The 26621-nt window shown below is 42.4% G+C and overlaps 1 protein-coding gene across 3 annotated transcripts in view; it reads right to left on the minus strand.

The window, feature by feature from the left end:
* ARAP2 (ArfGAP with RhoGAP domain, ankyrin repeat and PH domain 2) overlaps window positions 1–26621 on the minus strand; it is a 129865-nt gene that overhangs the window by 67479 nt on the left and 35765 nt on the right. For all 3 annotated transcript variants that reach the window (XM_081875614.1, XM_081875612.1, XM_081875613.1), the window contains 4 exons: window positions 25680–25749; window positions 23304–23424; window positions 17150–17328; window positions 1835–1950 (listed from right to left, as the gene is read on the minus strand). In XM_081875614.1, coding sequence (XP_081731740.1) covers window positions 1835–1950; window positions 17150–17328; window positions 23304–23424; window positions 25680–25749 — 486 coding nt within the window. The remainder of the gene's footprint in view (window positions 1–1834; window positions 1951–17149; window positions 17329–23303; window positions 23425–25679; window positions 25750–26621) is intronic.

The raw sequence follows: 26621 nt of genomic DNA on the forward strand, positions 1-26621 counted from the left end.
CCTCTTCTATATCTACGCTCTGCAAGAAGTGAAGTTGTCTAAAATATTGCCTGTACACTTAGGAGTTCTGGATTTATTTCCTTTTGTCAAAACACAGCAGAGGACTTAAACAAACAAACAAACAAAAAAGTCAAAAGATTCATTTAAGTTTTCCATTAAAAATAATAATTCCTATCCTGCCGTTTCAACAAAAACAAACAAAAAGCAAAAAAGGAAAACAGAGTTCTGAATTCTACAGACTGCATCCTAGACAGCCTCGTGCTGTAAATCTCATTGGAAGCCTACCAGAGGACACAAAACAAGGACCGGAAAAGATGGTATAAAGTATTTGTTAAAGTACAAGCAAGAACAGTACACACCAAGTAGCCATCTCTTCATTATTTCACAGTAAGAAAGAACAAGAGACCAGTTGCCCTCCCATAAAAGGCAGCAAGCTGGAAAGAGGGTCAGAGCACAATGGTTGATTTCTGTTTGAAACAAGACCCTCTGGGCAGGGTCGATGCTGCGAACCACTGTTGTGGGTTCAGGTTGTATATATGTGTAAATAAACCATATATCCTAAAGATACTACAGTCTTTTCTGTGCCTCACTCCCGAAAGGAAACACAAACCCTAGGTTACCATGCCTGGAAGCTCTAGAACAGGGGTAGGCAACCTAAGGCCCGTGGGCCGGATCCGGCCCAATCGCCTTCTAAATCTGGCCCGCAGACGGTTCGGGAATCAGTGTGTTTTTACATGAGTGGAATGTGTCCTTTTATTTAAAATGCATCTCTGGGTTATTTGTGGGGCCTGCCTGGTGTTTTTACATGAGTAGAATGTGTCCTTTTATTTAAAATGCACCTCTGGGTTATTTGTGGGGCATAGGAATTCATTCATTATTATTTGAAAAGTTTGCTGACCCCTGGTCTAGAATCCCTTACCACTCAGAGATTGGGATGGCATGCAACACTATTTTTGCTCTATAAACAGGGTTGCCATACATCCTGGAATTCCTGGGCATGTCTTCTTTTGGGGGTACTACATGCCCATCTAGGGGGAATTAAACATTTTAAAGCAAACGTCCTGGATTTGGGGTTTAATAAAAAGAATTGTGTGCACAGGCAGCTCTGGTTCAGGCTCAAACTCTGCCGTGGGGGACCCGGGCTCTGGTTCGGGCAACCCGGGTTCTGGCATGGGCGGCTTCGGCTTGGAGGTGGTGGTAGGGGGCTATCAGGCAATTGCCTTAAAAAAGCTCAATGACTTTTTGTGTCCAGGTTTTTACCCTCTTGAAATATGGCAACCCTATGTGACAACAGCTGCACAGATGTTACTAGCCCAGAGATGGAAGAAACAACGCAGGCCAGGGAAGGATGGCAAACCAAGTTGATGGACCACGCTGAAATGGCAAAATTAACTGGGAAGCTCAGAAACCAAGAGGACAAGAATGGGGGAAAATTTTAATACATCTACTAGACCATTGTAAACAGATGAAAACATTAGCAGGATTTTAACCACATTTGTAAAGTAACAAAAACTGTGGATAATTTAGAGGGACAGAATATTTGGATAATGAATTGATACGTGGGTGTAAATATTATCATTAGGACCCATGGAGGGGGTGGGATGAAGTTGTGAGATTCAGAGTAATCTCTGTATATGGACTTAAAAATGATTTTGTTATATGTTGTTTATTTTTTAAATCAAACAAAAATTATTTTATTTTATTTAAAAAAAATATGGCAACCCTACTACAGAATAATAATAATACTTCATGTAGGTGGTTTCAAAGGTTCTCAAAAATAGTTTCCATAGTTATTTACATTTCCATTATCAAAACAAGTGTTCCAGAGACTTACCTAAAACTCTTGTAGGGTGTGATTATTTCGAAAGATTGTTTGGCTGTGCGGTCTACCTGTCTCACGTTGGCTACGTTCATGGGGATTATAGTGATGCCATATCCAAGTTTAAAATCCTAGAAATGGGTGTGGAGAAGGAACACATAATTATGAAATGGCATATAATAGCTTTTAACAACAGTGATTTACAAAGAATGAGGGAAGACAGTATTTGCCCACTCAGCTTCAGGTGACCTTGCTTGTCTTCCTGGGAAACACCTGTATCAAAGATCAATTCATTGGGAAGGCAAGCAGGAAGTTATTGTGATTCCCTTCAGGACTGGATCCATTGAGCTATAAAACTAGGGTTGTCATACGTCCAGAATTTCTTGGAAATTCATCCTTTGCAAACAGCGTCCGGGCGGAAATTGCTGGAATGTCTGGGGAAATCTGGTCGCAGCCCATGTCGGTAGTGCAGATTTTGGCGATTTTCGTTTAAAATAGCTCAGAAACTTTTTTTGCTCAACAACTTTCCCAAAAACAAACTCAAAAACATTTGTGTCCAGATTTTCACTTTTTGAAATATGGCAGCCCGGATAAAATACCCAGGTCAGATAGTGTACCAGGCCAACATGGGTGAGCCAATCTCAGCTAGTTTACCCTGAAAGACTACATCAAGTCTCCCCTCTGGAGTCACCATGAGGGTGCCACCTTCTCCTTTGAGCTTAATTTGAGTACCATTTATTTAATATATTCATACACTGTGTAATATTTAAGGCAACCTATAGCTGGTTTACAAACTAACAGAGGCAATATGTACAATATAACAAGCAATGAAACAGAGAAACTCTAATATAATAGATAGGTAGCCGTGTTGGTCTGCCATGGTCAAAACAAAATAAAAAAATTCCTTCCAGTAGCACCTTAAAGACCAACTGAGTTAGTTCTAGGTACCAGCTTTCGTGTGCATGCACACTTTACCTGTGCATGCACAGGTATCTGAAGAAGTGTGCATGCACACGAAAGCTCATACCTAGAACTAACTCAGTTGGTCTTTAAGGTGCTACTGGAAGGAATTTTTTTATTTTGTTCTAATATAATATATTGCAATAAAACAATAACACCCCCCCCCAAAATAGCAGCACATTCTGAAACATATTTTGAATTGGGGACTTTTTGTTGTCTTAGTTGTTAAAAAGAAAAAGGGGGGAAAGCTACGGTCTTATGTCGGGAGTGTTGGTTTCTGCTTCCTTCACTGTGCAGCGAAATGCTAGTCACAAGGCATTGTTTACATTCCACAGTCAGAGTTGCTGTTGGGTTTCCCACGGGAATAGGAGACTGGATGTGACGTACACTGGTTTCCTGTTTTTCTCAGTTCTCTCGGTGTTTCCGAGGAGAGAGGAGTTGCTTCTCTGCTCTCGCAGAAGCAAGATGCATGTTTGTAATCTCTCAGCTTTGAAGTGTAAATAAAGTAAAGTAAAGTATGTGGCACGTACTGCTCATCATTCCGCTGTGTAAAAGGTTAAAGGGAGGTGGGGTAGCCTGACTGATGGTTGGTTTTGCTCAGGCATAGGCAAATTTGGCCCTCCAGATGTTTTGGGACTACAACTCTCATCATCCCTAGCTAACAGGACCAGGGGTCAGGGATGATGGGAATTGTAGTCCCAAAACATCTGGAGGGCTGAGTTTACCTACGCCTGATTTTGCTATTGCTTTGATGCATTTATAGTACTTTTACTGAATGCTTCATTTCGTATTAGGAAGCATTTTCATTTGTTAATGGCTTGTTATTGACATGAGGTGCTTTGAGTTCAACTTGATTGCTGGGGAAGCTGCATATAAATATTAAATCAACTCAGATGTATCACAGTTGCCAAGCTATCCTTGTCTATGTATGACTGCAGCTACCAGCCACTGAGGCCACCTCGGCCTCATGTGTCAATGCAGAATTAAAAAGTACCCTCATATTAAATACTTGATCCTCAAGGAGAGTGTTGCCCCATCTAGAACAGAATGTCTACCCACATCTTGTAAAAGTAAAGGGACCCCTGACCATTAGGTCCAGTCGTGACCGACTCTGGGGTTGCGATGCTCATCTTGCTTTATTGGCCGAGGGAGCCGGCATACAGCTTCCAGGTCATGTGGCCAGCATGACTAAGCCGCTTCTGGCGAACCAGAGCAGCGCACGGAAACACCATTTACCTTCCCGCTGGAGTTGTGCCTATTTATCTACTTGCACTTTGACGTGCTTTTGAACTGCTAGGTTGGCAAGAGCAGGGACCGAGCAACGGGAGCTCACCCCGTCACGGGGATTCAAACCTCCAACCTTCTGATCGGCAAGTTCTAGGCTCTGTGGTTTAACCCACAGCGCCACCCGCATCCCACCCACATCTTACACACCCCTATTAATCTTTTGTGCTCAAAGGAAATTCAGAGAATTAAGCACACAGCATCCTGGGAAGCTTATGTAGACTAGGTCTCAGACCATCAGACTCCTAAGGTTGGTGTTCTTCAACCCCCAACAATTGTTGCAAAGTAGGTTAGGGTTAGGGTTTTCAGTCTGGGAATCCTCTTCATTACTTCCATTCATCACTTTGGGTCATTTTTCCATTTCCTTTTCTGTGTTATTAGTCCTCACTCACTTTTATGACTCCAATAAAACTCTCTCCTTTTGCCTTCATTTATTTCTTAAATCAATGGTGATCTACCTGATGTATCTGCTCTGGTACAAGGAAACGATTTCTCTGGAGACTCCATAGAGGCTTATTCATCCACTCCTATCAGTCGTATGGGTGGAGAATCAGCACTATAATCACCTGTCAGCTTGGGCTTGGCAGCACATTATGTAGCAATGATGTGTACGCTAAGAGGAGGGTAAACCAGACATAATATATAGACTTGGTCAAACTAGGAAGTATGAAGAAAGGCAGAAAGTTCCTGGGATATTTAACCACAATCTAAGCCCATCATCCTTAGCTAACAAGACCAGATTTCCATCTTCCAAGCCAGAAAAGCAAATGGTTTGGGGTGATGGGAGATGTAGTCTGAAGGGCCACATTATTGCATAGGCAAGATAAGACAGACAAAAGTAAATTATATAAGATAGATGAATACATTAGCTGGAAATCACTAGAAGACTTCTAACAATCAAAAGAATAGGAAATTGTTAAGTTATAGCATCATTTATCTCTTCTGCTTTTCTGGCACACTACAACATGAATGATCACAGGATTTTATCCCTTTGCATTTATGATCTGGCACAGGGTTTGACCTACTGGTTCCCTGTAGATCAGAACCAGCCTCCGCAGTAATCTTATCCAGTCCCTGCAACTCACTCCAAGTTTGGCTCAATATACACAGTAAACATCTCTCCACAATTTGCCAAGAACTGCCAATCACTGTCTCTGGCTCCATTTACCATTGGCCTCTTTGCCTTCTGCCCTGCCAGACTCAATAGGAACCAGCCACCATGGTGGACCAATTGTCAGAATCAATATAAGACGTTTCCTAATAAGCTATTAGAAGCAATTTCAGTTGTCTTTAAGCAACATCTTCTTTATATAACTATTATTATGCAATTATTCCACAGACTACTGTGAACGCTACTAGATTATCTACAAGATTAAACTGTATTCAGAGCATGGGACTTGAAACCACAGTTGTGGGGGCCATTCCAAGAAAACAACACCCACCCTATGCTAAGATCTTACTTTCATAGGCTTCTTTTTTTCCTTGTTTTTTCCCCAATATACAGCAAGAAAACATCACATTTTATCTCACTACTCACATTTCAGGGTGCAGAGAGCTGCAAACTTTGGCTTTAAAAAGCCAAATCTATAGCATATTTTCTGTAATTCCTTTTTTTAAAAAATACATGTTAACTTTGCAGTTTATACTTTTAGCCAGGGCTTTTTATTTAGCTGGAACTCACCATAACTCAGTTCCAGCACCTCTCAGGTGGGCAACATTGCCATTATAAGAGAATGAGGGAGACATTCATGGTGTGTTCTGGAACCTCTTTTTCTAGAAAAATAGCACTGCTTTTAGCTCTCACACTGCAGTATCTTTTAGATTTTGATCACCAATAGTAACCATTGCACAAATATCATGCAACTCTGAGATCAAATTGGAACTAGAGGTTTTCCAGTACACAGGTCACACATTTAAACAGTACCCTATACCAGCTATCAGGCACAAGCCAGAAGTTAAGGTTAAAAGTGAATAGAATTCTCTGGAGTGATGAGGACACCAAACAATAACAGAGGAAACACAAACATACAGAACATAGTACAGTGGTACCTCGGGTTAAGTACTTAATTCGTTCCAGAGGTCCGTTCTTAACCTGAAACTGTTCTTAACCTGAAGCACCACTTTAGCTAATGGGGCCTCCTGCTGCCGCCATGCCGCCAGAGCACGATTTCTGTTCTCATCCTGAAGCAAAGTTCTTAACCCGAGGTACTATTTCTGGGTTAGCGGAATCTGTAGTCTGAAGCGTATGTAACCTGAAGCATATGTAACCCGAGGTACCACTGTAATCATGTTTACTTCAAAAATAAAAGAGTACAGTTGTACCTTGGAAGTCAAATGAAATCCGTTCCAGAAGTCCAATTGACTTCCAAAACATTCGAAAACCAAAGCGCAGCTTCTGATTGGCTGCAGGAAGCTCCTGCAGCCAATCAGAAGCCTCGTCAGATGTTTGGCTTCCAAAACAACATTCAAAAGCTGGAACACTCACTTCCGGGTTTTGATTGGGAGCCGATTTGTTTGGGAGCCAAGGCATTCGAGATCTAAGGTACAACTGTATTTCAAGAAGTTTGTTCCCACGAGCTTTCAAGGAAGACGCAAGACAGTACGTTAAGAGGCACACTTGACACTCCACAGATCAAGTACACAGTACGCAAATCAGTTGTCTTGCAAACATCCCAAATAATCTCACATAAACAATAAGCAGAAGAGGATAACAACATCCAAACTAGATAGCATGCAGCAAGAAGGGCAATATACCGACGCAATCAAACAATCCCCATTTACACAACAAGAGTGCAATTCCCTCTCAGCTGGGCTTCTCTAGTACAGGAGCTGAACACCATAATAATTAAATGGAGCTTATTCAGAATTTCACACCCTGGTGACTAATGGACTCCAGCAATTGTGATCACATTACGTCCCCAGCTCTGTTCATTTATATTCAGATGTCTGAAGAGTCAATATCAATGACTGGCATTTGCTTAACAGCTAGCAATAATGAAAAGATTACAGAATCAAAGACCCATGAAAAGAGTCATTCCGTCCAGCCCCGTCATTTTGACAAACCCCAAGATGTTCATCCCACCGGGCATTCATGCTGGTTGTTTAGAACAACCTCAGTCATGGTCATGATCTCTTCGGGTATGTCAGGGGGAAAGGGGAAATAAGCTCTCTGACTTTTTCATGGATAACCGCAACCAGTGCCGCAACAAATTTGTTTTATGTCTGAGCTGCATTTAGCCATTTCATTATTCCAGTCCCATCTCTCTTGGAAACAAACCTCTGTTTCATGTACAAAAGCATCAATAAATGTCCATAGGGCATTTCAGCTCCCTCCTTTCAGCAGCACCCTGGAAAATCACCCCAGGATTCAGGGGAAACGCAAGGGGATGGCAACAGAAGAGGAAATTTGCACCCTTTTCTCAGTGTTTCTGTAGAAAAGCTGTGTGTCCTGCTCCTCCTTGGATCCCTGGCAGACTCCAGCAGCCTTGCTCGTCTGTTTACCAATTAGCATTCCCTGACAAAACTATTATATCTGTCTCATAGCAACATGAGTCATGAAATCAGTTCCTTCAGGCCTCATTTGCTTGGTTCCTCTGCATCAAAACTCCTCAAATTTCTCTTAATCATCTGCTAATGTTGTCCTCAAAAACAAGCCCAAGGTCTAAAATTGGACCAAACAGAATGGGACTTGCCACTTCTGAAAATGTATCAAACTCCATCGCTTCCCTTCCACTTGTCCTTCCTCCTCCCAGGATTGTAACCCTCAAAATGCATCTGGCTAAGCTGTCATTTTGATTATTCCATGCATCTCCTGTCTGGCCTCCATCCTTGTTGCTTCTCTAGTCGATCAAGTACACAGCTGCTAATGGCAAGTCCCTGTCCTCCTCTCCCCATTCACTTGCTCCCTGCTTCTTTTTCCTGCTGCCAATCAAATGGAGGCTTCTCACCCTCAAGAACCTCGTGAAATCCCCATTTCTATAACACCCTATTGCGGGGAGAGAAAGGGAGAGTTTTAAGATGGCAATGCTTTATTTTAAAAAAGAAACATTTGTCACTATTTGAACATTAAGAGAACTTTCTTAGTCAGCTTAATCAACAAGCATAAATTGAACAAAATCTTGTGGCACTTTAAAGAAGGGAACCTGTGGACCTTCAGAGGTTGTTGGAATCCATCTCCCATGAGCCCCAGCCAACACTCAAGAGAAGTCCAACAACATATGCAGGGCCATCCATAGGTTCCTCATCCCACAAATCAATTGTGACATATGGCTTTATGGGTCAGAGCCCACCTAAGTAGTGGCCAAAAACAAGAAAATTACACTTGGCATATTACGAGGCATTACTTTTTAGCATGAGAACCCTTCAACAACACCGTGCACATGTTCGCAAATCCTCAGTAAATAGTAAAAGCCAAACTAAAAATCTCAGTGAAATGTTAGGCCTATATGGGAAAACATAGTCACTTAGGTAAGTCAGTCCCATGTTGTTCAGGGCTTTATATGTCAGCAACATCACCTTGAACTTGACCCAGTAGCAAGTTGGCAGCCAGTGCAATGCTTTAAGCAGCAGTATCACATGTTCGTGGTTGTATCATCCAATCAGTGGCCACGCAACTGGGTTCTGCACCACCATTCTGGATCAACACCAAGGAAAGCCCCCCATGAGCAGCTTGTTGTAATCCAGTCTTGAGGTTGGCAATGCCCAAGTCACAGTGGAAAGCCTTTCCTGGTCTAGGAAAGGCTGTATCTGGTGCAGCAGGTGAAAAGGCTGCTTGCCACTGGGGGCATTGGGGTCTTCAGTGACAAGGATGGAACATGGATCACCCCCGGAGTACATACTTCATCCTTTGGAAGGAGTGCAGCCCCATCCAGAGAAGACAGTCTGCCTAACTCCCAGGCCCAGGAATCACCCATCCACAAGACCTCCTTCTTGTCAGAATTAGGTTTCACATTACTGACCCTTGTCCAAGTCACCACTGAATCCAGGAACTCATCCAAGACCACACCCAATTCAAACATAACTGAGATACAGAGCTAGGTGTCAGCATGCAAATGAACAAGTGCTCCAAATCTCTTGGTGCCTGTTCACTGACCCCATTAATAACATGCCTAATATGATTTTTCAAGCACAGAACCTTTTAAAAAAATTAAAGCTTATATTTTAAACCCTTATGCTAATTAGTAATTAACCTAGAACTGATTATCTCCAAATCTGGAAGAGCTGTGTACAGCTATTAACCAAATGAAAAACAACAAAGCCAGCGGACCTGATGGGATACCTGCCAAAGTCTTCAAAGTGGGCGGAATTGAACTTACACAACAACTTCACAAGCTCATCGGAAAAAATCCGGGAGAGAAAGGAGATCCCAGTAGACTTTAGGGATGCCAAAATTATCAATCTCTCTCTTTTTTTTTTTTTTAGGTGACTGTAAACTACCAAGACATCTCTTTATTAGCTGCAGCCAGAAAAATTCTTACAAGGATCTTAGCAAACCATCTCCTAACAATATCCGAGGCTACTCTTCCTGAATCCTAAAATGGTTTTCAACCTTCTAGGGGGACAGTGGACATGATTTTCACCACTCAACAGCTTCAGGAAAAATGCCGAGAGCAAAACCAATCCCTGTATATGCCCTGTAATGCCCTGTGGACTGTCCTTCTGCAAATTGGCTGCCCAGATAAATCTTTGAACATCCTTCGGCTCCTCCATATTACAGCAACAATCGTGGATAACAATGGATCTCAATATGAACCATTCACAGTGGAATCAGGTGTTAAACAGAGTTGTGTTATTGCCCCAATGCTATCTATTATTTTCATCACCATGATCCTACACTTTGTCGAAAAGAAACTCCCCACTGGAGTAGAAATAATATACTGAACAGATGGAAAGCTCTTCAATCTGAGCAGGCTGAAAGCAAAGAGTTAGATTACCATAACTTCCATCATAGAGTTTCAGTATGCTGGAGTGTGTGCACACTCAGAGGCTGCCCTTCAAACCATCCTAAATATATTCGCAGAAGCTTACAAAAAGCTTGGCCTATCACTCAACATCCAAAAAACCAAAGTGCTGCACCAACAAGCACAAAACAACCCCTCTGCAATGCCACATATCCAACTCAATGGTGTAACATTGGAAAGTGTCAATCACTTTTCCTACCTGGGCAGTTATCTTTCCACAAGGGCTGACATGGATGCTGAAATCCAGCATCGCCTGAGCTCTGCAAGTGCAGCTTTCTCCTGATTGAAGTGCAGAGTGTTTAAGGACTGGGACATTCGCAGGGAAAACAAAATGCTTGGTTACAAAGCTATTGTGCTACCAACCTTACTGTATGCTTGTGAAACACGGACCACTTTTAAATGCCATCTCCAACTCCTTGAAAGATTCCATCAATGGTGTCTCCCAAAAAAATTACAAATCACTTGGGAAGTCCAGCGAACAAATGTCAGTGTACTGGAAGAAGCAAAGATCACCAGTGTTGAAGTGATGATTCTTCAACATCAACATAGTTGGATTGGTCATGTTGTTTGGATTATCATCTTTCAAAGCAACTACTCTATTCTGAACTTAAAAATGGAAAGTGTAATGCTGGTGGTCAACAAAAGAGGTTTAAAGACTTCCTCAAGGCAAATCTTTAAAAATGTAGTATAAACACTGACAACTGGGAAACACTGGGCTGTGAGTGCTCCAATTGGAGAACAGCCTTTACCAAAGGTGTCATGGACTTTGAAGACGCTCGAACTCAGGACAAAAGGGAGAAACATGCTAAGAGGAAGGCACGTTTGACAAACCCTCACCGTGATCAACTCCTGCCCAGAAACCTATGTCCCCACTGTGGAAGGACGTGTGGATCCAGAATTGGCCTTCAACAGTCACTTACAGATTCACTGTTAAGATTGTGTTCATGGGAGACACTCTTACTCAGCTACGAGTGATCACCAAAGAAGATTTCTGATGTTGCCAGTTTTTAAGTGCAGGTATTATCAGAACAGCTAAGAGTGGGAAAACGCACACATAGGATATTATGTGTTCCTAACACATTGAGAATATATGGGTCAGTTTGTTCTGCCTGAAATAATTGGTCAAAGTGACTTCCCGGGGGAGGTAAGTGTCTTCTTGCAAAGTAAGCAACACCCTCACCTAGTCAGCTGTGACAAGCACTCCAGGCCTTGTGGGGCTTCCTTGCTGTGGGAATTAATGGCTATATATATCCAGGCCATGCTTTTGAAGAGACTTGGAAGGGACCTTAAAGCTAGGACAGTGCCCTCTGCAAACTGCCTCCACTCAGAGGAAAGTCAGTTAGGTCATGCTGGCAGTGAAAATTTGGTCTAAGGGGACTCCAAGTTATCTTGTCATTTTAGCCTATGTGCTTCCACTTGGCATTTTCTTCTTCTTTTAAAGAGGAATTCATCTCAGTTTAATGGAAAATTTTCATTTAGGGCAGTACTACCAGAATAGGGTGTGCACCCAAATTCCCCCACGATTGTCATGTTTACTACTGAAGAAAAAGACTAGTCCCCATCCACAAAGCTAAATATTGGTTTGTCATGAATGTTATATACGGCTTAACTCCAGAGGAGTGTACTCACATCTGAATCCCAAAATCAACAGTTAGGCAACACCTGCATTAGGACCAACTAAAAGGGCACAAGATTTTGAAAAGAAACTGAGTTCTCCCAAAAATCTCTGTCAGGCTTGATGTTTTGCAAAGCAGTGAGGAAAGGGGAGGCATCAAAAGAAAAATAAATTGGTCTGATTGATAGCCATAAGGTTACAAATCTAGATTCAGTCACAAGATAGAGATTGCATAAATTCCTATGGGTGTTGCAGTTTTGTTATACATAGGATTCAGAGAAAAACAGCGATGGGTGATCCCCGTTTTTGCAAGCAAATTTCAGAGGTTCTTTGTTGTTGTTGTTGTTGTTGTTGTTGTTGTTGTTGTTTTATTAAAGATTTTTAGTTTACAAAATTACATGCATTGTCTCTTTTTCAGGTTGTGTTTTCTACAGATCTATTACATTTGTTGTGAGACATTTGTGTTATATGCGGTATAAGATTCAGAAGAAAAAGAGTGGGGGGAGGTTCTTTGCTAGGCAGAAAGCAAGCATGATGCTCCCTCCTTTATTTCTTACCTTCCCATGCCAGGAATAGAAACTTTTGATCTCAGTATGTAGCAAGCCATAGCTGTTTGCTTTGTCCAAACTCAACAAAGGATGATTCCCACAAACCCACTGTATGCTCACAAACCAGAAGGGCAAATCATAAACCATGGATTGCATTACTGCTGCTATAAAGTTTCACAAACCATAGACTGCCTGTTTTGGACAAAACAATTACTGTATTTATCACCCCATAGGACGCACCTAGTTTTTTGGGAGGGGGAAATAAAGGGGGGGGAATTATTTTTTTCCCAGGTACGGGGCTGGGGCAGGGGAAGCCTGAGCTTCCCCTGACCCCAGCCCCCAGAACAGTGCTGAGCTCAGCACGCCCCAAGCTTCTGGGTGCCAGCAAGGTCTCCACTAGCCATGGGAGAGTCGCGCGGCTCTCCCATGGCTAGCGGAGCGCTGCGCGAAGCCCAAAGCTTGGGCGTGCTGAGCTCAACGCGCCCCAAGCTTCTGGGTGCCGGCAAGCTCTCCGCTAGCCGTGGGAGAGCTGTGTCTCCCACGGCTAGCGGATAGCTTCCTGAAGCCTGGAGAGCGAGAGGGGTCAGTGCGCACCGACCCCCCTCACTCTCCAGGCTTCAGCGAAAGCCTGCATTCGCCCCATAGGACACACACACATTTCCTCTTCATTTTTGGAGGGGGGAAAGTGTGTCCTATAGGGCGAAAAATACGGTAGGTTTGGCTGCAAATGAAGATTAGAAGTTTCTGACCTTAGCTTACAAGGAGAAGAAAAAGGCAGGGGGAAAGCTTGAGAGTTCAGTATTTTGTAGTACATGTGAATAGCCTTGAACACAGATTGTATACCTTTGTTCATGTAATATGGCATGAGGAGGTAAAAGTGGCTTTTATTTGCCCCTGATTGGGAAGAGGATCCAAAATAATGGTGCTTCCTCTGGACAACACAGAATAAAGGGTAAATTGCTCTGTGATTTTTTAGATTCTCTTTCCTTGCTATGGCATCAGTGAGATAATTTTCATTTATCTCTTATAGACTAAATGTGGCTAAAATCAAAACCTCTTTAATGCCGTTTGATATGTATTTAAGTTACATAAGCATTTTCAATACATTCATGTGATTTTTCTTGCCTCAACTCATTTACCTTCAGAGCTTGATATGAAATAACCTTGCTTCCTTCTATGCTAAGCATGGAGTGGTTAAAGTCATGTGGTCCATTTGCTTTATCATTTATGTTTATGAAAACCTATGTTTCAAATCCTATATCTGGACTGCTCACACAGATAAGAACTTCACTAAGCATGCCGGTTTAGCTACATTGCAATATAAAAATTATTTTAATGTACATATATCATTTTAATAGAGCATTTTACTTTCTTTTCTTATTTAATATGGCCTGTTGTTTTTGTGTCAGTTCCATTTTTAGCTCTGAAAAGCGACTAATAAATTCATAAGGTACTTAACAGACTGTGTTCAGATTAGAAATCTCTCTGTGTCAGAAGATTTTACCCTATCAAAAACTTTGAAGTTTGAAATTAACCTCAGACATGAAGTTGCACTATCAATAAACTTCGGAATGGACATGAGATTATGTTTAGCTTCATACTTTTTATGCTGCAATATACTTTTGGACTTTTACCTATCAAATTTAAAAGCCATCAGTATATCAACTTGACCTCTTCTGCTTTCAAACACTGTTATTAGTCTAGACAGATGTCTTAACGCTACCATTAAAATAAACCTATGGGAGACACCATGGGAATAGTTCACGGATAGATGAGGATTTCAGCACTCTCACAACACTCCGTATACTTGCCCAAGTATCAATCAACAGAATATACTACGTCTTTCTAGGAGAAAAAATAAATAAAAATGCTAGATACCTCTAATGGCATCTAAGATATATTCCAGGGATGGGAATCTTTGGTTCTATGTTGTATGGATACAACTCCAATCATCCCTGGCTATGGGCCATGCTAGCTGGGGCTGATGGGAGTTTAGAGATGAAGGAGGAGGAGGAAGAGGAGGAGGAGGAGAAATGTTTCTATTTCCAAACTGATGAGATGTTGATGAACTCCATTCTCCCTCTCCAACAGGGGCAATGGTCAGGGATAATGGAAGTTGCAGCCCAGCATCAAAGAGAGGTCACAGGTTCCCCATCCCTGCCTCAGAATTTGGCCAAGGAAGCATTTGGCCAATATTTAGTGATGTATGGAAAGCAAAAAAAATCAGAGAACAGGCTAGGATGATGCTTACCTTACTAAGTTACCAACTCCTCTTATGTGAATCTGCTCTTTTGTGGGTGACTGAGTTCTGAGGCAAGGTTGATGGCAGCGCATGAGAGGGCTTTCTCTGTTGCAACGCCCCTTAATGAGGAACTCCTTGTCACAACAGGTTAAATTCCTCTTTACGTGTGCTACAGCAGAAAATATTGAACATTTTCCTTCTTAAATCAAGCTTTGGATTCAGTTGCTGCTTAGCATAGTAACTGAGAGCACTGGGAGTGTTGCTCTTTGTGGCCTTTTTTCTATGCCGCTGTTTTTAGTCTGATAAGCTGTCTTTTAATGCCTGTTTTAAAAATAAGCCATTTCAAGGTACACCTTTGTGGAGGGGAAGAGCGGGACATTGATTTAAGTACAGTGGTACCTCTGGTTATGACCTTAATTCGTTCTGGAGGTCAGTTCTTAACCTGAAACTGTTCTTAACCTGAGGTACTCCTTCAGCTAAAGGGGCCTCCCACTGCTGCCGCACGATTTCTGTTCTCATCCTGAGGTAAATTCTTAACCCGAGGTACTACTTCCGAGTTAGCGGAGTCTGTAACCCGAAGTGTTTGTAACCCAAGGTGTTTGTAACCCGAGGTACCACTGCAATAAATAAATAAATAAAGGCCTCACTCATAATGCTATCAGTGGGAAGAAAGCAGTGTTAAAAATGCCCTTACTGAATGTACCCCACCTAGCAGCTGTATGCCATTACTTTAGGACTGCGAAGGCTACATTATACCATGTCAGACTAATAGTGTCTATGATGACTGGGAGGGATTCTCCAGGGTCTTGGGCTGTGATCTTCCCTAACCTCTCTGTATGGGATTTTTTCCTTGGGCATGCTAGAGATTGAACCTACGACCTTCTGTGTTCAAAGCATATGCTCCGCCACAAAGCTGAGTGCCTTCCTCCAGATATATATAGTGGGTGGTCCTGTTGTCTAAACCACTGAGCCCCTTGGGCTTGCTGATCAGAAGGTTGGCGGTTCAAATCCCCGTGACGGGTTGAGCTCCTGTTGCTCTGTCCCAGCTCCTGCCAACCTAGCAGTTTGAAAGCACGCCAGTCCGGCGGGAAGGTAAACGGCATTTCCATATGCCCTGGTTTCCGTCTCGGTGTTTCCAGAAGCGGTTTAGTCCTGCTGGCCACATGTCTGTGGACAAACGCCGACTCCCTCAGCCTGAAAGCGAGATGAGCGCCGCAACCCCATAGTCGCCTTTGACTGGACTTAACCATCCAGGGGTCCTTTACCTTTATACATCGAGATTTATATATACACACAACACTTCTAATATTTCAGTTGCATTTGAATTCTTATCTCCTTCATTCATCAAAAATACATCGATGGAAACCTTTCCTGGCCTTATCAGAATTATCCTCATTCTAAGGTGTGGTGGTGTTGCAGGCTGGAGGCACCTCGCCCTGGCCCTCCCCAGCAAGAACTGCCTAGCTGGTAGAATTCCTGGCTGGAAGGCCACACAGTCCTCCCAATGGCTGGGGAAGTTTGAATTCTGCCCAATTGCTGAATTGGCCAATGGCAGGCAGGCATAGGGGCGGGAACCTGGGAGAGGGATGGACCTGACTGGGCTTGAGGGCTTCATTCAGGTCCACTCATCCTGTATTTAAACCTCTTCTGCTGGCACGCAGTTCTTTGCCAGATTATCGTAGTTTCACATATGGAGTAGTAGAAGAGGCAGAGGAACCAGAGACCAAATTGCAAACATGCGCTGGATTATGGAGAAAGCTAGAGAGTTCCAGAAAGACATCTACTTCTGCTTCATTGACTATGCAAAAGCCTTTGACTGTGTCGACCACAGCAAACTATGGCAAGTTCTTAAAGAAATGGGAGTGCCTGATCACCTCATCTGTCTCCTGAGAAATCTCTATATGGGACAAGAAGCTACAGTTAGAACTGGATATGGAACAACTGATTGGTTCAAAATTGGGAAAGGAGTACGACAAGGCTGCATATTGTCTCCCTGCTTATTTAACTTATATGCAGAATTGATCATGCAAAAGGCTGGGCTGGATGAATCCCAAGCCGGAATTGCCGAAAGAAATATCAACAGCCTCAGATATGCAGATGACACAACCTTGATGGCAGAAAGTGAGGAGGAATTTAATAACTTTTTAATGAGGGTGAAAGAGGAGAGTGCAAAATATGGTCTGAAGCTCAGCATCAAAAAAAACGAAGATCATGACCACTGGTCCCATCACCTCCTGGCAAACAGAAGGGGAAGAAATGGAGGCAGTGAGAGATTTTACTTTCTTGGACTCCCTGGAAAAGACCCTGATGTTGGACAGTTGGAGGGCACAAGGAGAAGGGGATGACAGAGGACGAGATGGTTGGATAGTGTTCTCGAAGCTACCAGTATGAGTTTGACCAAACTGTGGGAGGCAGTGGAAGACAGAAGTGCCTGGCGTGCTCTGGTCCATAGGGTCATGAAGAGTAGGACACGACTAAACGACTAAACAACAACAACAACAAAATCAGATGCAAATCCATGGCTGCAGGTGAGATTTAATGCAGGGCCTGTTCACCCGCAAACCATGTTTTCTCATAAGAAGCACAATGCCACTGTCATTCTGCATATGCTTCATACCTGTAAAGTTTGAGAAATACTATACAGCATTTTCATCTGGAGCACTAATACGATTACTGATTACAATTCAGGTTGGGGGGGAAAAGAAAAGCCAGATATTTTACCTGATCATTTTTGCAGATCCACACATTGTTTCCTTGCAGCAAGGTGAAGATTTTGGCTTTGTATCCTTTCAGTTCCAGATACCCGCTTTTCTCAGGAGGAACAGCAGTTCTCACTCGAGAGATCTCAGGTTGTGACTGCATAGCTCTGAGTATTGTAGCAATCCAGTCATTTCTTTCATCTAAAAAAATAGAAGGGAAGAAAATGGCTCAAAAACTACTCATTGCAAGCAACTATTCAACACGATTTTAATGCTGAATTTTAAAAATGTTTTGCTTATGATTTTGTTTCACAACACTTACATAAGCTTTGGGGACACAATGTTGAAAGGCAGGACATTAATCTGGAAATAAGGTGGAAAAATGAACTTGAAACATAAGTAATCCTGCAGATGTATTGTGTCCTTTGAACTAGACGTGTGAAACACATAATATACTTGTCAGGGAACTGCCATCGGAGAGTCAGGTGGTGGAAGGGCTCAAGGAGGCCAGGAGACCCTCGGATGCTGAGGAAGGAACCAGCAGGGGGAGAGGGAGAGTTCCTGCAGACACTCAGTCGGAGGAACGGCTCCAAGATGCTTCCAGTGAGAACAGCGGGGAGGGCTCAGGACCTCCGCTGGGGACGCCTACTCCGCGCAGGAAACTGTCACGTAGAGAATCCAGAAGGAGAGTTTCCGTCAAGGAACTCTTATGTTGGCGTAAATTCCGGAAGCGCCCACTGACGGATTCTGCCAGCGATTGAGGTAGCCATGCACCCATGGCTCCGCGGACTGGGAGAGTTTAGAAACTGATTGCGAAGCTTTGAGGGCTTAAACACTTATGCACGAGTAGCCCCCTTATCCCATTACAATACTGGTATAGTATGTCGCAATAAATGCCACTTAGATGAGTAAGTATCTCCTCTCCTGAAATATCTTTTCATAGTAGTGGTCTGCTTGTGTGACCAACACAATGTCAGAGGGGAAGATTTATGAATAAGGACTTTGTCTTCCATGAATAGAGCCATATTGTGTGTGTGTTTTTCTCCTAATCACAGGAGATATGCGCTTCTGAGTCCCCTTTCTCCATGTTTCTATTGTCCATATCAATAGAGCACTTTCGCAGTTGCAATTTTCATAGACCATCTGGTTGTAGCAAAGAAGGATAGGGCAATAAGGTCTGCATTGACTCCAGCTACAAAAGCTGAGGCTGCTGAAGAGGCCAGAGATCCGTCCTGGCTGTCTCTTAGTGCAGACTCAGGTCATCAGTCCTGAGCTTCCACAGCCACCACTGGCAGGATCGACAGCAACAGCAGCCTATGATAATATGTTAATATCTTGCTAATGATGCTGTTTTAAATGTACACTCTTTATTAGACTTCACTTAGTAATGTTTTCTTCTGAAACATTTAAGATAAAAAATTAACTTTGCTGAGTTAAATGTGCATTCTGTGGCTGACTGCCCTCTTTTTAATGTTTTACGTTGAAATCTTTAGTATAATACTTTACTTTCCCATTAATTATGCTACTTTGAATGTATACTTTATATTTGGCTTTCTTCACTGATGTTTTATTCTAGATAGCTTAATTTGATGTTTTCATGTAGGTTGTAAACCACTTTGATATCTTTTCTTAAGTATAAAGCAGTGTAGAAATTAAATGAAGAAGAGGAAGGAGGAGGAGGAGAGGAAGAGAAGAAGAAGAAGAAGAAGAAGAAGAAGAAGAAGAAGAAGAAGAAGAAGAAGAAGAAGAAGCAGCTTTAACAGATTTGTGGGTACTATAATAAACATTAACCAATTGTGCTTCTTTGGTTTTAATGGCATATTTAACTATAAATCTTTTGGCTTAAATGGCTATAAACACTAATGAAATTATGTCCACCTTTAACAAACAAACAAACAATTCCACTGTGGCCACTTTTTGACAAAAGTGATATGAGTGCCAGCACATATTAGCTACTTTGAGCAGCAAAAAAAAAAAAAAAAGGAACAACAAACACTAACTGCAACTATCATTGCAAAAAGGCCATAGCACACAACACATCTTAATGAGGAAGACAGACAACACTCCAATTCTATAGCTAACTTAATGGGGAAAGGAAAAATTCTGCATGCATCCAATCAATGAGAAGAAACGCCTTCTGGAAAAGCTAGGCTTATACTTGACAATGAAAGTCCTCAGCCAGGGACCAGGCAAACTCAAAAGGGAGGCATTCAGTAATGCTGGTTTGTAAGATTGCCTTCTCCCCCAGTGGCACTGCCAGGTATCAGTAGACTGGAAGCCTCCATGAGAAGACTTCTTGAAAGAAAAGGTTGGGAAAAAAGAAAACAAACAGTCCCTTCCTCATTGCCTGCCTGGTCAGCCATCAAGTTTCCTTTCTCCAACTCACCAGGCAAACCACTACAGCAGCAATTCTCATCAAGGAGGGAGCATGCTTGTTTTCTCCTCCTGGAGGGTAGGACTCGGACCAATGGCTTCAAGTTGCAAGAAATGGGATTCCAACTAAAAATTCAGAAAAACTTTCTGACTGTAAGAGCTGTTCAGCAGTGGAACAGACTCCCACAAGAGATCATAGAATCATAGAATCATAGAGTTGGAAGAGACCACAAGGGCCATCGAGTCCAACCCCCTGCCAAGCAGGAAACACCATCAGAGCACTCCTGACATATGGCTGTCAAGCCTCTGCTTAAAGACCTCCAAAGAAGGAGACTCCACCACACTCCTTGGCAGCAAATTCCACTGTCGAACAGCTCTTACTGTCAGGAAGTTCTTCCTAATGTTTAGGTGGAATCTTCTTTCTTGTAGTTTGGAGCCATTGCTCCGTGTCCGCTTCTCTGGAGCAGCAGAAAACAACTTTTCTCCCTCCTCTATGTGACATCCTTTTATATATTTGAACATGGCTATCATATCACCCCTTAACCTCCTCTTCTCCAGGCTAAACATGCCCAGCTCCCTTAGCCGTTCTTCATAAGGCATCGTTTCCAGGCCTTTGACCATTTTGGTTGCCCTCCTCTGGACACATTCCAGTTTGTCAGTGTCCTTCTTGAACTGTGGTGCCCAGAACTGGACACAGTACTCCAAGTGAGGTCTGACCAGAGCAGAATACAGTGGTGGACTCTCCTTCCTTGAAGGTTTTTAAGAAGAGGTTGGATGGTCATCTGCCATGAATGTTTTAGCTGAGATTCCTGTGTTGCAAGGACTTGGACTATATGTCCCCTGGGGTCCCTTCCAACTCTAAGTTTCTATGATTCATAGGGCCTTTGTGCATTGCTATAAACATAAGGGTAAAGGTAAAGGGACCCCTGACCGTTAGGTCCAGTCATGACCAACTCTGAGGTTGCGTGCTCATCTCGCTCTTTAGGCCGAGGGAGCCGGCGTTTGTCCACAGACAGCTTCCAGGTCATGTGGCCAGCATGACTAAGCCGCTTCTGGCGGACCAGAGCAGCACACGGAAACGCCGTTTACCTTCCCGCCGGAGCGGTACCTATTTATCTACTTGCACTTTGACGTGCCTTCGAACTGCTAGGTTGGCAGGAGCTGGGACCGAGCAACGGGAGCTCACCCTGTTGCGGGGATTCGAACCTCTGACCTTCTGATCAGCAAGTCCTAGGCTCTGTGGTTTAACCCACAGCGCCACCCGCGTCCCTGAGTGTTATAAACATAGCAAAGCCCCAATCAGTCACACCCAGCCTCCTCAGTTCTCTGGACCCAAGTGGCACTCCAGTACGCTGACCTTACATGTTATTTCCATGAATGAATTCACATCCAAGTAGTGCTTAGGTTAACGGCTCCTCCATCTTCCTGTGTGATTCACCTTTTGCCAGGAGAATGTTCAAGAGGTAACTAGCTGAAATGTTTCAACTCTTGCTCCCCTCTTAATACTCTATGGCCATCGGATTTCGTGCACACACACTCCATAAATAATTCAACCTGTACAATCATCTTCCATATTGATTCTGTGTCACACAAGCGAAAGGTTAATAAATGAACAGAGAAGAAATTGGTCGGCGCTCCTTTGCTGAGCTTAAGCCCTGCTTTCGGTATCTTAAAAAAAAGTGGCTGGAAACATTGCCAAAAAATGACAACGTATTATTTGTATTTATCTATCTATATGTGTGTAAGTCACAAGAAAACCTAAACCAGATTTTCATCAATCTTCACACCCGAGCCATCAACTTCATATTGCTCTTTGTCAGTTCTGTACTGAACGGTGACTCACACCAGATGGCAGAAAGCACAGCTTTTAAGGGGTGTTAATACGTGCTAAAAAAAGGTCCCAAGAAACTAAAACCATTTCATAAAAAGTCTTGAAAGTGCTACTTTACTTTTCTATCGTGACTATACACTAGAGTTTTGCACATTGTTAGTCCTCTCATGTATATTTTTCCTTGTTTCTCCTTCTTATTATGCAGTCAAAAATTATTATTCAGACTTTACATGACCAGAGATGATTATTTGCACTATCCAGACTCTCCTCTTCCCAGCCCTGGAGGAGCCAATGACTATAAAATAAGGCAAGGACCCTTTACCAGCCAACCAGCTCCTATGGAGAGACAAGGCTTGTTTCTCTATAGATCCAGTGAACATATACAGTGGTACCTTGGTTCTCAAACGCCTTGGTTCTCAAATGCCTTGGTTCTCAAACGCCTTGGTTCCCAAACACAGAAAACCCAGAAGTAAGTGTTCCGGTTTTCGAACGTTTTTCAGAAGCTGGACATCCGATGTGGCTGTTGGCGATTGTTTCCAGGGCACCTGCATCAATCAGAAGCCGCCCCTTGGTTTTCAAACATTTCAGAAGTCAAACGGATTTCCGGAACAGGTTAAGTTCGAGAATCAAGCTACCACTGCATTTGGCGCTTTTGATTTTGCTATTTATTTTGCGTTTTTTTTTGTTTGTTTGTTTTTTGAGGCTTTTTCAGTTAATTTGGTGTGGTTTTTTTTGACTGTGTGAAACCCAGTTCAGCTACTGATTGATTATGTGTCTGTGGAAATGGATAAAAGCCCCCTCCCCACCCAAACAATGACTATCATCAGTGCAGGTAGGAATTATTATTTTTATCATTTACAATACTGTCTTATTTATTTTATAGTACAGTACATTGATTCTTGCTTTCATTTTAAAATTGCTGTTTTAGGGGTTGTTTTTAAAAGTCTTGAACGGATTAATCCATTTTGCATTACTTTCTATGGGAAAGTGGGCCTTGGTTTCGGAATGGACTTCCAGAACGGATTAAGTTTGAGAACCAAGATACCACTGATCTAAGCTCTTGCAGAGACCACAACTTGGATAACTGCCTCAGCATAACCCTGTGAACTGTCCAAGGTCCTGAAAGTGCTCCTGACTCAGAGGACCCATTTGACCTCTTGGCTACTGCCAACTTTGACCTCTCACAGAAAAGGACAGTGAACAGACAGGAAGGTGTACTACCAAAAGAGTTTGGGGGCTCTGGGACTTGGCAATGGGCCTCTTGCTGAGGCCTGGGCCTTAGCAGATGTCCAACGACAAGCCCTAACACTGTTTTTATCATCTTCATTTCCCTTGCTTTGTAACATGTTATCAAGGGAGATGAGGAGGAGATGTAAAGCTGCTGTTTTCAGTTACAGCCACACGTTTCAGGTAGCGCCTAGTTATTGCAATATTACGTGAACCATTGCAGTACGGCACTTACTAAAGGATCATCTGAGTTCACCAGTATTCCTATGGTCTTCATCCAATCCAAGTTAGAATGTTGACGACTGTCAAATTTATAAAAATGTCTTAAAGTAACTGTTGGGCTATGGGAAAATCCCTCAAAGATAGAGGCCAACTGTACAGTAGCTGTATATTAGATCCAGACATTATCTGTTGGGATTCATAAGACAAGCTACTCAAGGGCTTGGTGACAAATTGCATGTGTTTTTTCCTGAAAGGTACAAAACTCAATATGACCAGAACCTCTTGAGTTCATTACAGGAATAAATGTTAGACTTATAGAGAGCAAAGATCTCAAACACATCACTAAGGAAATAACTGTTCCCATTTTGTTCTGGACTTCAAATAAAGTTGTAATCCTTGAACTGGAATAAAAGCTTCTTAAGAAATATCATCCACAAAATATTCAATCCAGCACATGGGACACTTGGAACCCAACAGAAAAACAGAATGAACCAGCTATGGCCCTTAAATACATCCATCTTACCTTCCTTTTCAGCCCTGAAGACAAATACCCTGTGTGCTGTAACCACTTCAAGTTTGTTGTCCCCATGGGCTCTGACTGTAGACATAGCAGAGAGGAGGATTATTCCCTTAGAGTACACTTCCTGTATCAAATGCAATAAAAAGAGTCTATGAAGGTACAAGTTAGTCTCACTTGAAAAGCCCTATTTGAACTAATAGCACCAATGGCAAAGTGTAATTTTGATACGGCCTGCAAAAAAGGAGAGTCTCCAATCACAATCAGCCTAGCCCCCTTCAGGGTGTTGCTCATGTGCTGTACCTACACATGAGTAGGCCACACCAACAGGTTCCACCAGCTGATGTCGTCACATACAGCGTAAATGTCTGCAGAGAGGGAATCTTTGTGTACAGAGGGACACAAACTAAGTCTCCCTACTTGGAGATGTTCACACTCTATGTGTGGATGCCAGGGGTTTGGGCTAGTTGACCTTGCCCCATTCCCTACTCATTCATGCTACAATGTGCATGGAACACTTCTGAAGGGCCTTTTCAACAGTGGCTCCGGCCTGGTGGAACGCTCTGTCTCATGAGACCAGGGCCCTGCAGGATCTGATTTCTTTCTGCAGGGCCTGTAAGACAGAGTTGTTCCGCCTGGCCTTTGGCTTGGAGCCAATTTGATTCCCTCCCCCTCTTTCTTTTTTCCTTTCTCCTCCTGCGATGAGGCTGCATTTTAATATTTTAATGTTTCAATGTTTTAATGTTGTATTTTAATCTTGTTTTTAAGTTGTATTCATTCAACTTGTTTTTATTATTGCTTGTTAGCCGCCCTGAGCCCGGCCTTGGCTGGGGAGGGCAGGGTATAAATAAAAATTATTATTATTATATTGCTTTAAAGGTCCGAAAAATGTTGTACAGCAGAAGAGATGAGCTCAAAGTGCAGTAGAAAAATTGCAGCAGAATAGCTGTTTTGTCTTACAGTGAAAGTAGTTGCATGAACAGCTTGAACTCAGCATTTCCTACCAGGAATAACAACAACAGCTATGTATGTGGGGGTTATTGTACACTATATGTACTTTGTTATTTTTCTCAGGGTAAAACTTGTTGCCATACATGAAGCATCATTGCTGTGTATTTCACCATAGTGGACTAGCTTGATTATAAAATTTCTGGCAGCTCTCCTTCCAGAAATTATGTACTGGTGTCTGCAGGCATCTACTGTCTGAATTTGGTACTGCTGCTGCATTACAGTCACAGTGAAAATATCCAGCACAGGTGTGTGTAAGCTACTGAGGATTCCACAATCTCTCCCCTTCCCAGTTTTTAAATGCATCCTTTAATCAAAATTTTAAACAATTGCCCCCCACACACACACTTAAAATCACATCAGTGTCTCAACTGCTACAGAACAATGCTTTCAACTAGTCTTTAAAATGAAACCATAAGAGAGGTTCCTTTTCCAACTTGTGAACAAAGAATGAGACTGTTACAATTATTAGTAGGGCATAAAATCCTACAGCCCAGGATTGTATTTTAGTGCTGTTTTTACAGTATTTTTCTTAATAACCATGTGTGTGATTTTGCAACTGTAAGCTAGTATCTGGAGTCTCCTCAAGTGGATGGATATAAATGTTATAAACGAACAAAAAACGTAGGTTTATGGGGCTGCCACCCACTATGGCAGAGGTGGGGAACCTCAAGCCCAAGAGCAAAGTCCCTCAAGTCCAGACCTCTCTAGTCAGTCCTCTAAACTTTCCCCAGCCCTGATCCTTGACTTGCTTGAGTGCTTTGGCTGAAAAATGCCCTTGAACTCTGATAGTGCTTCTTGCTTGCACAGGCAAAGGCAGGTGTGTGTAGAAGCCTCTGTCCTTTGCGTGGCTGGAGTATGACCTAGTCTACTGAAGTTGAAAGTCATCTCTTTGGCTGCATCCACTTTGGCCAGTGCTCACACACCACTGGAATACAGCTGTGGCAAGGTTGCCCATTATGAAGTGTTGTGGTAACTGCTTCTTTCGTCCTTCAATGCATATTTAGCAGAATTGGAAGGTGTGCAACATTCCCCTAAGTTTGTACAACCAGTAAGCTGCGACTAAGTACAGTTGTACCTTGGATCTCAAACACGACTTGGCTCCTGAACAAATCGGCTCCCGAACAATCAAAACCCGGAAGTGAGTGTTCTAGTTTTCGAACACTCTTTCGGGAGCCGAATGTCCGAGGAGCTTCCACAGCTTTTGATTGGCTGCAGGAGCTTCCTGCAGCCAATCAGAAGCTGCGCTTTGGTTTCCAACTGTTTTGGAAGTCGAACGGACTTCCAGAACGGATTCTGTTTGATTTCCAAGGTACGACTGTACACACTACCAGATCTAACCAAGTACATATTATCTGACCAGTGCAAACTTACCTTGTCATTATTGTAATAAGAAATGCTTTCACCGTCAAATTTTACCCAGCGCTTCTGAAACATATGTTTTCTGTGTGAAAATCAAGAAAAAGAAAAAAAAAGTTATTTGGAGAGGTGGAACACCAATGGAGCAGATGAATCATCACCATCATCATCATATTTGTATGCCGCCTTCCCATCGTTAAAACCATGTTCAAGTAGGCTTACAACATTAAAAGATTGACATAATTACAAACATAAAAAGGCAAAAAAAAAACCCACATCAGAAAGTACACAACCAAATTGAAACAATTTCCACGTAAATCATAAGAAGATCTAAAAATAAAGATACAAGAATTGTTTTTAAAAGGGCTATCTAAGGTACCTAACTGTTGGAGATGCAATAGGGATAATGCTTCTCTACAACACATGTTTTTTCATTGGCAGAAGGTACTTGAAACCATCAACAAACTGTACGGAACAACCTTACCTTTAGAGAGAAAAATATCCTTTTGAATTATATACCCAGCACATGGAACCTTACAAAAGGACAATAGAAGTGGCCTCTCCATGCCCTTACCACAGCAAAAATTGGAAAAATTAAAATGCATCTCCCTTCCATGATTGGGTTGAAGACTTATACAAACTCACAACATGCAGACAACTTGCATATAAATGGGGACTTGCCATGGGCAAATTCAATGATATTTGGAATCCATTCTTACAAATACTGTAATAGGTTAAGATCTGGTGAAGTACAATAACAACCTTGTAAAATATACAGTTTGGGGGTTTTCCCCTTCCCCCTTTGTTTTTCCTTCTGCACAGGTTCTGTTCTCTTTTCCTTTTCTCTTTTTTGTTTGCGTCTCACCATGTTTGGTACATATTTTTTGAACTTTCAATAAAGATGTTACAAAAAAAAGAGAGAATTAATATCAATAACAACAATCAGCTGCGATCCTT

Source organism: Podarcis erhardii (genome assembly GCF_964252035.2).
Source record: "Podarcis erhardii genome assembly, chromosome: 9".
NCBI lineage: Eukaryota > Metazoa > Chordata > Lepidosauria > Squamata > Lacertidae > Podarcis > Podarcis erhardii.